A 12550-nucleotide genomic window follows, 5' to 3' on the forward strand; every position below is an offset into this window, starting at 1 on the left:
TGCACATTCTGTGAGACTTCAAAAGGTCAGTATCATAAGGGAGACAGAGTAGCTGTCTTAGTTTTAAAAACATTGACAAAGAGGGCCGGCGCCACGCCATAGCACCCTACATTTCCACCCGTGCAGCCAGCATTCCATATGGGTGTCAGTTTAAGTCCTATCTGCTCCACTTCAATTCAGCTCTCTGCTAATGGCCTGGGAAAGCAGTGAAGGATGTCCCAGGTGCTCCAGCCCTTGCACTCACAAGAGAGACCCGAAGAAAATCCTGGTTCCTGACCAGCCCAACTCCAACTAACGTGGCGATTTGGGAAGTGATCTAGCAGCTCTGGAAGAGTAAAACCTCTCTCTCTTCACCTCTTCTTCTCACTCTAAAACTGTCTTTCAAATAAGTAAATCAATCCTTTTTTTGGTTAGATTTACTTATTTTTATTGAAAAGGCAGATTTACAGAGAGAGGGGAGATAAAGAGAAAGATTTTCTGTCTGATGATTCACTCCCCAAGTGGCCACAATAGCCAGAGTTGAGCCATTCCAAAGTCACGAGCTAGGCGCTTCTTCCAGGTCTCCCATGTGGGTGCAGGGTCCCAAGGCTTTGGGCCATCCTCGACTGCTTTCCCTGGCCACAAGCAGGGATCTGGAAGGGAGGTGGAGCAGTCAGGACAAGAACTGGTGACCAAATGGAATCCCAGCAAGTGCAAGGCAAGGACTTTAGCCACCAGGCTACCATGCCAGGCCCATTTCAATTTTTTTTAAAGTATTTTTGATGAGAGAAAGAATACTCCTAGCCTATCTCCAAGTTTGTTTAAGAGTTTCACAGAGTACGCACACAACAGAATGAGCTTTACTACTTAGTCAAAGGTCAGCACTGGGCGCCCACGTCCCCAGGGAAATCCCAGCTACGTAGGCCATCTTCTGCTGCTTTCTCCACACCGTAAGCAGGGCACTGGATGGGATGTGGAGCAGCAGGGATGCCCACTCCTCAGGCAGTGGCTAACTGCTATCACACAACACCAGCCACCAAGACCAACTTCTTAACTCAACGTCTCCAGTGAAGTTTATTTCTGATCCGGCAGTACACAACTCCTTGAACTTTCATAATACTGGTTTTACTGTAATACCAGAGTTTTAAAACTTCACCTAATTACTTAAATCACTTATCTCTAGCTCTAATTGCAAATGGTTTCAAGTACATAGAGTTAGAATAATGGGGCTAGCTATTTGTCAAAGTTTCAGGAATGAGCACCTTTTTTTTTTTTTTTAAAACTCTGTTTTCATTTACTTGACATCAGAGAGAGGCAGGGAAAGGGAGCTCTCAGCTGCCGGCTCACTCCTCAAAGGTCCACCTTAGCGGGGCCGGGCCAGGCGCAAGCCAGGCGCTCAATCCAGGTTCAGCAGGTGGGTGGCAGCAACTCACTAACCTGCTGCTTTTCAGGGGGAGCTTTAGCAGGAAGCTAGAACTAGAAGGCAATCCAGGACTCTGGCGCTTTGGTGTGGAATGCGTGCCTCCCACCATGAGCACCATCTTACCTCATCTGAGAAAGTGCTTCATAACTACTGCACTTCATGTCTGCTACACTGAAAGCAGATTCCTAACTAAGTGAACCCGACTGTTGTCCCCTTTACAGGGTCCTGTTACACAGCCCACAAGCACGAAAACTCTCAATCAATTCAGAGTAGTCCGATCTCGTTTAACACCTAAAGGCCAATTATAACAAAGGCAAGAAATAATTTAAAGATTTTCCTGTTACATGGAACTGTATCACATAATACAATGTTATTAACAATTAAAATATAAAAACATTTAAAAAAAAAAGATTTTCCTGTTAAAGGCAAGAACTTAATTAGAGAAGCAAAAGCCATCACTTGGGCCCGGCGCGGTGGCGCAAGTGGTTAAAGGTCCTCACCTTGCCGCCCGGGATCCCATATGGGCGCCGGTTCTAATCCCGGCAGCCCCGCTTCCCTTCCAGCTCCCTGCCTGTGGCCTGGGAAAGCAGCAGAGGACGGCCCAAAGCTTTGGGACCCTGCACCCGCGTGGGAGACCCGGAAGAGGCTCCTGGCTTCGGATCGGCATAGTATCGGCCTGTTGCGCTCACTTGGGGAGTGAAATCATCGGACGGAAGATCTTCCTCTCTGTCTCTCCTCTCTGCATATCTGCCTTTCCAATCAAAAAATAATAAAAATAAATCTTTAAAAAAAAAAAAAGCCATCACTTATTCATTACTTAGTCAAATCTGGAGCAAATATGTATCATTAACACCTCACACTCAAGTAAAATTTAAAAAAAAAAACCTTCACATACAAATATTCCATTTTCTTAGATGTCTAACATCAACAGAAGCTCCATTTCCAAAAACACAGCTAAAATGGAAACTTCTCAAAGTTTTATTACAAACATGCCATACACAAACATGGCATTACAACACGCAATGTACAACTCAGCAATATTTGACCTCTCGGCCAACGTACAGTTCTATTAAAAACAAACGATTTTCGCTGACTCCAAGTCAAACTAACTGATGTAAAATGAACACATGCTGACTTGTCTTGGCCCATACACACGCATCTTCATGTACATAGGCAGTGGTAAAGTCTAAATTCTGAACCTGGTAGCCTAGCTCTGCTCAGTCAAGTGAGGGGCAGTGGCAAGAGTCAGTGCATTTGGTCCACCGAATGAAGACAAACCATCCAAGTGATCTGTACAAGGAAAAATCAGTCACTAACTCAGGATATGTTCTCGCTCAGGTCCTCCCCCACAGCTCCACTCCACTTACTGCCTCACATTAAGAAAATGCTTCCTATTTCACAGTCTGAAATACAAATTCTTATCCAAACTGGTATGAGATTTTATGTCCCCCTCTAATTAAAGCTCTAGAGCTCATCAATCCAGATAATTTGAATTACTTTCACTGTCATTACAGGAATAGAAAGGGGAGACTAATTCTTCATTTTTTTTATGCTCAGTTTTGCTTCATTTTTTACTTATAAGCACAAACAAAAAAAGAAGTATAAGAAAATGCAATCAACAACACAGATGAGCAGAACCAAGTTAGGCGAGTACAAATAACATACAGGTCATGAAAAATAAACAAGGAAGAGATGTGTGTGACATTTTTGAATAAAAAATGTGTGCCCTGAATTAAATCACCCTCAACAGGACTGCTAGTACACGCTGGGGCTGAATTCCCAAGCATTCCATGTTGTCTTCGGATAAAGTAACAAACCAGCGTAAGAATTTCTATAAGCATCATATTTAGAATGCAGTTACTGAGCCAAATTACTTTCAGAAATTACAAGAATCTTATCTGTTCAAACAGAATTAGATCTACCAATTTCATGGCAGAGAAATTTGTTCCTCTTTTCCACTAATTTATACAAACAGCCTACTGTGTCTCAGGCCTGACTAGAGGTGACTTCTCTTACTTCTTCATCTTTGTGAAACTCTGACAGTTCAAGTCAGTACTTTTAACTTATTTATAGCAATCACGTTTACACTTCCAGTTCATCCTCCTCCTATTTGATTCCCAAAGCCACATTCATAATCGTGAACACGCACATGTTTCCTATCTAAGCTTCTGTATCGTTCTGAGTGACAGCTCCAGTTTAGAATTCTTCTGTCATCCAAACTGATCACCAGCCCAGGGCTTCCACCAGCTGCTTCCTTCTCAGCTGCCCAATCCTGCCAAGCTGCCTGCGGATTCTTGGTGCACAAACATGGAAATACTTCACTTCTCTTTCTCCTTTAAATCACTGTAAAAACTAAATCAACTTATGCCATTCCCCCCACCTGCCAATTCCAGCCCCCTTGCAGCTTAAGCAGTGCTACGCAGTGCTTCTACAACTTCAGCTGCACACTCCGCTTCAGTCTGAGGGACTTGAGGGGTGCTGCCTAACACGCTCCCAGGTGAGGTCAATTTTGCTGGACGGGGGACTCCCCACCACCCCCTTTTTTAGATGTATGCATTTATTTTGAAAGTCAGAGTTATAGAAAGAGCTCTTCAATCCTCTGGTCCACTGCTGGTAACTTTGCACCAGATTAGATGATAAACTGAAAAGCTTGTATTCACAGCTGAGAAAGCAAATGTTACAGGATCTTTGAATGATCGCTTACAGATATAGTCTTTACCCCAGCAGTATAGGATAATATATTAACATATTAAAAATAATATATCTATATGTATTTAAAATAAACTGGCAGTATAGGCAACAAAGAAAAAACATGTTTTGCCTCATTAAAATTGCAAATTTGGGGGCCCAGTGCAGTGGTCTAGCGGCTAAAGTCCTCATCTTAAACATGTCAGGATCCCATCTGGGCGCCAGTTCTAATCCCGGCTGCCCCACTTCCCATCCAGCTCCCTGCTTGTGGCCTGGGAAAGCAGCTGAGGACGGCCCAATGCCTTGGGACCCTGCACCCATATGGGAGACCTAGAGGAGGTTTCTGGCTCCTGGCTTTGAATCCACACAGCACTGGCTGTTGCAGTCACTTGGGGAGTGAATCATCAGATGGAAGATCTTCCTCTATGTCTCCTCTCTGTATATCTCACTTTCCAATAAAAATAAATAAATCCTCAAAAAAAAAAAAATCACAAACTTTTGTACATCAAAGGACACCATCAAGAGAGTGTCAAGACAATCCACAGGATGTAAATTACATACCTGGTAAGGCTTCAATATACAAATACACCTGAGCCAGCACCATGATTAGGTTAAGCCTCTACCTGCACTGCCAGCACCCTCTATTCTGCTAACTAAAGTCCCGGATGTCCCACTTCCAATCTACTCTCTGTTAATGGCTTGGGAAAGCAGTGGAGGATGGCTGCCCTATCTGGGCCATTGTTTCTCTGTGGGAGACCCAGAAGAAGCCCCTGGCTTCATACTAGCCCAGCTCAGGTTGTTGCTACCATTTGGGGAGTGAACCAGTAGATGAACAATCCCTCTGTAACTGCTTTTTGAGTAAAAATAAATATTTAAAAAAACATATATAAATTATATCAAGACTCCAAAAACATCCAAACATTCTAACTTAAAAATGGCCAAAACTCTGAAATATAATTTCCCAAAGATATATGATACATGTTTGTGCCCATGTGGGCACAAATTTATGTCCTAGAGTTCCCCTTCCAATTTAACTCCCTGCTAAAGGTCCAGGAAAGATCAGCAGAAGATGGCCCGATTCCTTCCCCCGTTACTCACGTGGGAGACCCAGTGTTGCTGACTTTGGCCTGGCCACCGAGGCCAACTGTAAATGGAAGATCTCCCCCTCTCTATTTAAAAACAAAATAAGGATATATAAATAGCCATCAAGCTATGCTTAACACCATTACAGAAATTCAAATTAAAGACACAAGGACCACTTCATTCAAACCCACCAGAACTCTGTTTTTAAAAAATGAGGGCCCAGCACAGTGGTCTAGCGGCTAAAGCCCTCACCTTGAACACGCCGGGATCCCATACAGGCGCCAGTTCTAATCCCGGCAGCTCCATCTCCCCATCCAGCTCCCTGCTTGCGGCCTGGGAAGGCAGTCAAGAATAGCCCAATACCTTGGGACCCTGCAGCCATGTGGGAGACCTGGATTAAGTTCCTGGCTTCAGATCGGCGTAGCACTGACCATTGCGGTCACTTCGAGAGTGAAACAGTGGATGGGAGATCTTCCTCTCTGTATATCTCACTTTGCAATAAAAATAAAGAAATCTTTAAAAACAAAGGGAAAGTAGCATGTACTAATGAGAATGTGGAGAAGTTAGAACCTTGATATCCTGTTATTAGAACCCTTACATTCTGTTGGTGTGACTGCCACAGAAAATAGTCTAGCAGTTCTTCCAAAAGGTAAACAGAATTGCAATATGAACCAATCATTTCATCACACCTAGGCATATAGCCAAAAAAAGCCCAAAATGGATTAAAATACCAAACTTTACAGCTACACTATACACAAGCAAATGAACTTCAACAGGCAGGTAAACAAAACGTACATGCAATGGAATATTCGGCAATCAGAAATGGAATTAAATACTGCCTAATACATGCTAGAACAAGATGAATCTGGGAGACACACTAAAGTAAAAAACAAACAAAAGGACAGACATTATGATTCCATTTATACAGAATATCTCAAATAGTTACATTCAGTGAGTATCAGGATCGATCGAAGATGCTTAACAGAGAAATGACACACTTTGTCCAAGAACTACCACCTTTTTTGTTAAATTGCAAAGTTAGATATGCAGAGAGAAGAGACAGAGAGAAAGATCTGTCTGAAGATTCACTCCCCAAGTGACTGCAAGGGCCGGTACCACGCCGCTCTGAAGCCAAGAGCCAGAACTTCCTCCAGGTTTCCCATGTGGGTGCAGGGTCCTAAGGCTTTGGGCCGTCCTCGACTGCTTTCCCAGGCCACAGGCAGGGAGCTGGATGGGAAGTAAGGCCACCAAGTTTAGACACAGATAGGATCCCGGCCCGCCCAAGGAACTAGGCCACCGAACCAGGACTTACAACTTTTATATCCTAAAAAACCAAAGCTCTTGTTACAAAGGCCAGGATATGCAAGCTGAACAAAGGGAGAGAGGAGATAGCCTTGGGGTTGGGGCATTCTTCAGTAATTTACCACAGGAGGCAGACCAGAAGGAGAGATAGCAGCTGCTCCAAGATAAACCATCACACCAGGTGTTCTTGGCTTGTGATAAGCCTCTGGTTCACAGACTCTCAGCTCCTTCAAGTGGGACAAAGATTGGCTGTTACCACAAGCAGGAGTGTGGAACAGAGATACTGCTTCACAGACCCAGGGTCTGTATGGAGTAATGAAAAATTTTGGAATCACACAGTAGCGAAGGTTGTGTAATATTGTAAATATAATCAATGTCACTGAACTGTGTACTTAATATCGGTTAAAATGGCAAAATGTCTTTACAATTTTAAAACGTGAAAATACAAAGAATAAGGAAGCTAGTACTCTTTACTATGGCCGTGGGTTTAAATCCTGACTGCCATTTACAAACTATGTAAGACTGAACAATTTCTCTCATTTCTCTGGGCTTCAGTCTCTTTGTCTATAAAACAGAGGCAATATTCACTTCACAGGGTTATTGAGGACTAAATCAGAGAACTTAATCACTCACAACAGAACCTGTTATGTAATAAATGCTGGATAAACGGTAGGTGATATTATTAAAAAACCACTGTTACTCATCAAGTAGGTGTCTGTAAGGCTGCTATAAATGGGTGCCTGAAAGAATCTGATGATGTTCCCAAGACACCTGAAGTTCCGACTAAAGAAATCATGCCCAGTACTCCAGCTATTCTTCTATAAAACTGGAAAATAGTGACCCTTAGGACCAATTCTCCTGGGTTACCACTGAACAGTCATTGTAAACCACACACTCAGGAAATAAGACCATACTTTATAATAATAAAGAATGCACTTCAACTAAAGAAGAGAAGAAAAGAAAGTTACTGGCTTCCTCAATGATTTTCCCTCTACTCACTTTTTTCTCCCCCCCGCAAACACGTTATAAAGGATCTACTTGCTCAGTAAAATCTTGCCTGGAGGGACTTCATGCTGACCTCATCCTCACACTGTCAGAACAGGGTGGATAACCAACTGTGCAGTTACTGTCTACAAATGCCACAACAACATGGAAGTTTGGAGAGACCAGTTAAGTAATTGTGGGTTTCATGGCACACGTGTCCTGATTAGGCATAAAAGAGAACATCCAAAGTAGCAGGATCCAAAATGCTGAATTCCAGGCGCAGGCATTCAGCCTGGCAGTGAGGATCCCAGTTAGGATGCTGGAGTCTACATCACAGCCCCTGGGTTCCCACTCCACTCCAACCCTGGCTTCCTGCTAACGCAGACTCTAAGAAGCAGCAGTGCCAGCTCAACTCCAGGGGGACCTAGATTGCATTTCTGGCACCTGGCACTTGACTCCAGGCCTGGTTCCAGACCAGCTATCGCAGACATCTGGAAATAGTGAACCACTGGATGGGAACTTTGTCTCTCAAACTAAAAAGCAAAAACAAAACCTAAATCCTGAATTACAGGCAAGCCATACCACAGAGATACTACAAACAAATCCAAAACAAGATAACAAAAATCTTGTGTGATCTATTTCCATATTTCACAAAACACACAAATACCTCCCAAACTTCTTCAAAGAGGTAATTCACCCAATAAGGAAGTTTTCCTGGATAAAACAGCTGTGGTATATATACATGAGAGTCGGGCAGGGCAAGCACCCGACCTAGTCATTCAGACACTGCTTGGGCACCCTACACTGGTGTGCCCAGGTGCCAGTCGTGGCCTGGCTCCTGATTCTAGCTTCCTGTGACTGAGTACCCTGGAACGCAGCAAGCCACAGCTCAAGCCACTGGACCCCTGCCACGCATGTGAGAGACTGGATTGATTTCTCAGCTCCCAGCTTTGTGCTGGCCCAGTTCTAGCTATGATGGACATCTGGGCAATAAACCAGCAGAAGGCAGCTCTGTCTCTTGCTTTCCAAATAAACAACTTTGAGACAGATAGATACTTTGATATATAGGGAAAGGAAAGAACATCACAACCCCTCCCCTTACATTTTTAATAAATTTCAGGTGGGCTATGGCACAGTAGGAAGGGCTGCCACTTTGGGACGCTGGCATCCTATACCAGAGTATGTGGCTTAAATCCAAACTACTCCTTGCTTCCAATCTGGCTTCCTGATAACGGATCTGAGAGGCAACAGCATGAGCAAAGCGCTGCCCGCAGGGAGCCCCAGCTGAGGTTCCAGGCTCCTGGCCCTGGCGTGGCACAGTCCTGCATAACGTGGACATCTGGAGAGTGTAAGGTTCTCTCATTTGCTTTCTTCTCTCTTGCTCTGCCTTTCAAGTAGAAGAGAAAAAAATTCTTAACAAAGGCTGGCTATTTAGAGGGTTAAGCCACTGTAATGTTTGTGTAATAATGTGCATGTAATTAAATGTCACGAGAAGCATTGTTGACAAATTCTCACAAGCCAAATACATATGCATTAAAGCTAATAGCCCTATGTTTGAAAAGGTAAGGATCGAAGCCAAGGGCTTTGGGAAGACATCTCTTCCTTCCCAACAAAAATTCTTAATAAGAACTCCTTAATGTAATAACAGGAAACACACAGCTAAACTGATTTCACTAAACCACAATTAACCCATAGATAGTTATTATGACAATGGAGGCTGAAGGCTTTTATAATTAAATTCCATAATAATTCTTTTATCACAAGACCTGTTATATCATGGCCATGCTTTCTCCAGAAGAAAATCAGTTTGCTGGTTAACAGTCTGCTCCCAAGCCTTTCTTTGGAAGGAATAAAAGCTTATGGTCCAGAGAACTAGATCCACAAAGAAACTAGTATTGCAGTGACCTAACTAAACATCACTGGCACTAACTTTCCCAAGTTGGGCCCAGCATGCCTAGCATCTAGAGTCCTTGCCTTGCATGCACCAGGATCTCATATGGGTGTCAGTTCTAATCCCGGCTGCCCCACTTCCCATCTAGTTCCCTGCTTGTGGCCTGGGAAAGCAACTGAGGATGACCCACAGTCTTGGGACCCTGCACCCATGTGGGAGACCCAGAAGAAGTTCCTGGCTCCCGGTTTCAGATCAGCTCAACTCCAGTTATTGTGGCCATCTGGGGAGTAAACCAGCAGATCTTTCTCTCTGTAAATCTGCCTTTCCAATAAAAATAAATCTTAAGTAAATTACCCAAAGCTAAAATTTCATGCCTTAAAAACACTTAGTAATAGTGCTGGTCACAGGTCACACTCCCAAAAGGCTGAGATAAACTGGACCTACTTTATTAACAGGAAAACACTTAACATAATTTCTAAATGAGAATGACAAACATAATTAAAACTAAACACTACCTGTAACAAGTACTAATATATTTCAGTACCATTAATGATCACCTCAATTACTGAATCATTTTGACCACCAACTTGACCTTAACCCAAGGCTATTTAAATCATGCCCTTTTGATCTCCCCCCCCCCCTTTGTTGTGGGGAGGATCTTGTTAAAGTGCCATCAATAAATTACCTATCACAGGAAATCCAGTATGAAGTAGCATTTTCATGGACTAGACAACTCTCACTGAGCTTCCCCAGGATTTAGTCATCCAAGGTACCCAAACACTTTAATGAAGAGGCAGGTTCAACACATCATCCAGGAAATACATCAGCAGTACAAGGTTTAAGGACTGGGCATGACAAAGCAAACAAACTAGTCCAAATGCTAGCATGTTAAGAGCAAGTTGTTAAGCCCTCTCATACTCACACAGCCTAGTTTAGACACTTACAATAGGCCCACCATTCCGTGGCTTCTAACGTGAAGTGGCATCAAACCGCCACAGCGTCCTCAAGAAGCTGTTTTAACTACAATTCTCACCTCCACATGTTCTGCAGAACGGACTCGGCAGAAGCTCCCTGAGCTTCAGTAGCCAGGATTACTTTTGCTCACACTGCCATTCTACAGCTACCGATGGAATGAAAACACCTCTCCGCAGCACACTCCTATTTTCTGTAAAGTACCAGTGCGCCCCGTGTTACCAAACTTTCAAAGTACTCGGGGCTACACGGCTAAGTCAAACTCTCCTGTATGTGCGCTTTCATTTTATGTATGTTCCCTTTTAAGTAAGTCGGATCGGAATTCGACTAGCCCACCCAGACGGCACACTGGCCTGACACCCCCATCCCCACCCCACGCTGCAGCTGCAACAGCTGCAACAAGAAGCCACGTTTTAGCCGGGCAGACCGTTCCCCCTCCCTCCTTCCCTACTGCCTGTGGCCACTTGAGACTTCCCCAGGCCAGCTCCAAGAAACTCGCAGGTTTAAATGGCCAAACTGGAGCCAACCAGGGCAGTTGTCATCTGAAACTCGGGAAAGCTGAGACCAGCCGACCGTGCTGCGCGGGGAAGGGAGCCGAGGGCTGCGGCGGGCCGGTCGGAGGGAACGCATTAGGATCCCTCCCCCGTCCCCTCCTGTCTCCTCCCCGCCTCCCCCACCCCAATCAATTCTCTTTCTGCAACCCCAGCGCCGCCATCCTGTTCTTGAATAATTAAACGCGCTGGAGAAGGAGTGAGGGGGCCAGAAGGGCAGTTTCGGGTCCGACTTTCCCGAGCCCAGGGGATGCGCTCGGCGAGGCCGAGGGCTACGACCCCGGCACGCACAGGACTTCCCCCCGGGGCGCAGGGGGCGGGAATGGGGGCGACCCCCTTAGCTCGCAGGGCAGCCGGAAGCTGAGCTCGGGCAGGCTGACGTGGAAGCGGGGGGATGACAAAGGGGCGCGGGGGCCCGCCCGCGCGGCCGCGGGGGTCGGGACAGGTGGCCGGGCCTGGCCGGGAACAATGGGGGGCCGAGGCTGCCCCCTGGCGCTCACCTACCTCCGGTGCCCTCCGAGTTCTCGTTGAGGCTGCCCGAGGAGTCGTGCTGGGCGCCCACACACCCGCCCATGGGGGCCCCGGGCGCCTCGTCCGCCACCTCCGGGCGCTCGTCCCGGTCCGCCGCCGCCGCAGCAGCAGCCGCCGCCACCACCACAGCTACCACAGCCACCACCACCTCCGAGCTCCGGACAGCGCGCCGCTCGCCCGCCGCGGCCCAGCCTCCGCCCCCTTCGCCGCTCCACCCACTGCCGAGGCTCGGCCCCTTCCTCCGCGCCCACTTCTACCTCAGCCCCCGGGCCGTCCGCCCGGCAGGCCTGGGCCGCGCGCCGCCTGCGCCTCCGGCTCGGCCGCACCCCGCGGAAGCCGGCCCATCCCGCGGGAGGGCCGCCGCAGCCCCCCGCCTCGCCCCCTGCCCACACCCGAAGGCGGCGAGCCCCGCGCCGGCGCCGCCCGTCAGCCAGGCCCCATCGGCCCCCGCCCCGCGGCGCCGCCCTCCGCACCAGCCGCCTGGGCTCGGCCCGGCCCGCCGGGAGCCGCCGCCGCCGAGGGGCGGCGCGTCGGGGAGGCCGCGCTGCGATTGGCCGCGAGCGGACGGGGGTGGCGAGGCGAGCGGAGAGGGAGAGCGGGGCGGCGAGGCGGAGGGGCTCTGGGGCCGGCAAGGAGGGCGAGGAAGCGGGAAAAAGCTGAACAAAAGTGAGAAAGGAGAAGTCCAAAGCAGTTTTTTTTTTTTTCTGAGGGACGGGGATAGCGAGAAGTTGTCATGGAAGACCCGCCGGCGTGGACGGGACGCTTGCTGTCCTCAACAACGAGGAGTCGGAGGGAGGAGGTCCTGGCTGTCCACTGAGGTTCCGGTAGTTTGGGGTTGGTGTGAAGTCTGTGGGCTGCTCCCCTCAGCCCTGCCATCATTGTGCCCCTAGAAGCGGAGGTGAAGGCGGTCATTGTGGTTGTGAGGTTGCACTCGGGTTCCTAGGGCGAGACGTCCCGTGCAGGAGAGGAACCCTGGGGCTGGCCGAAGTTCACGGGGGACGCGGGTGCATTTTCCCGGGATTGATTATTCCATTTGCTTCCGAAGATCCTACTTTTCAAACCTTAAAGCGCCTTCAGAACGGAGTGAAGGAAAAAGAACACCCCAGATTTTTTTTTTTAGGGTTTTGAGTTTACTGTATTGACCAC

General features: G+C 47.3%; 1 protein-coding gene across 2 annotated transcripts in view; it reads right to left on the reverse strand.

The window, feature by feature from the left end:
- The window catches only part of UBTD2 (ubiquitin domain containing 2), a 53950-nt gene extending 42433 nt beyond the window's left edge, over window positions 1–11517 (reverse strand). Inside the window, exon 1 of one of the 2 annotated variants that reach the window (XM_040972238.1) lies at window positions 11378–11517. In XM_040972238.1, coding sequence (XP_040828172.1) covers window positions 11378–11447 — 70 coding nt within the window. In that variant the 5' untranslated portion in view covers window positions 11448–11517. The remainder of the gene's footprint in view (window positions 1–11377) is intronic. The other variant, XM_040972245.1, reaches the window with a different exon arrangement.
- Between the last annotated feature and the right edge of the window lie 1033 nt (window positions 11518–12550).

This window comes from Ochotona curzoniae, unplaced genomic scaffold (genome assembly GCF_017591425.1).
Source record: "Ochotona curzoniae isolate NIBS_2020 unplaced genomic scaffold, NIBS_Ocur_1.0 contig_1, whole genome shotgun sequence".
NCBI classification, from domain to species: domain Eukaryota; kingdom Metazoa; phylum Chordata; class Mammalia; order Lagomorpha; family Ochotonidae; genus Ochotona; species Ochotona curzoniae.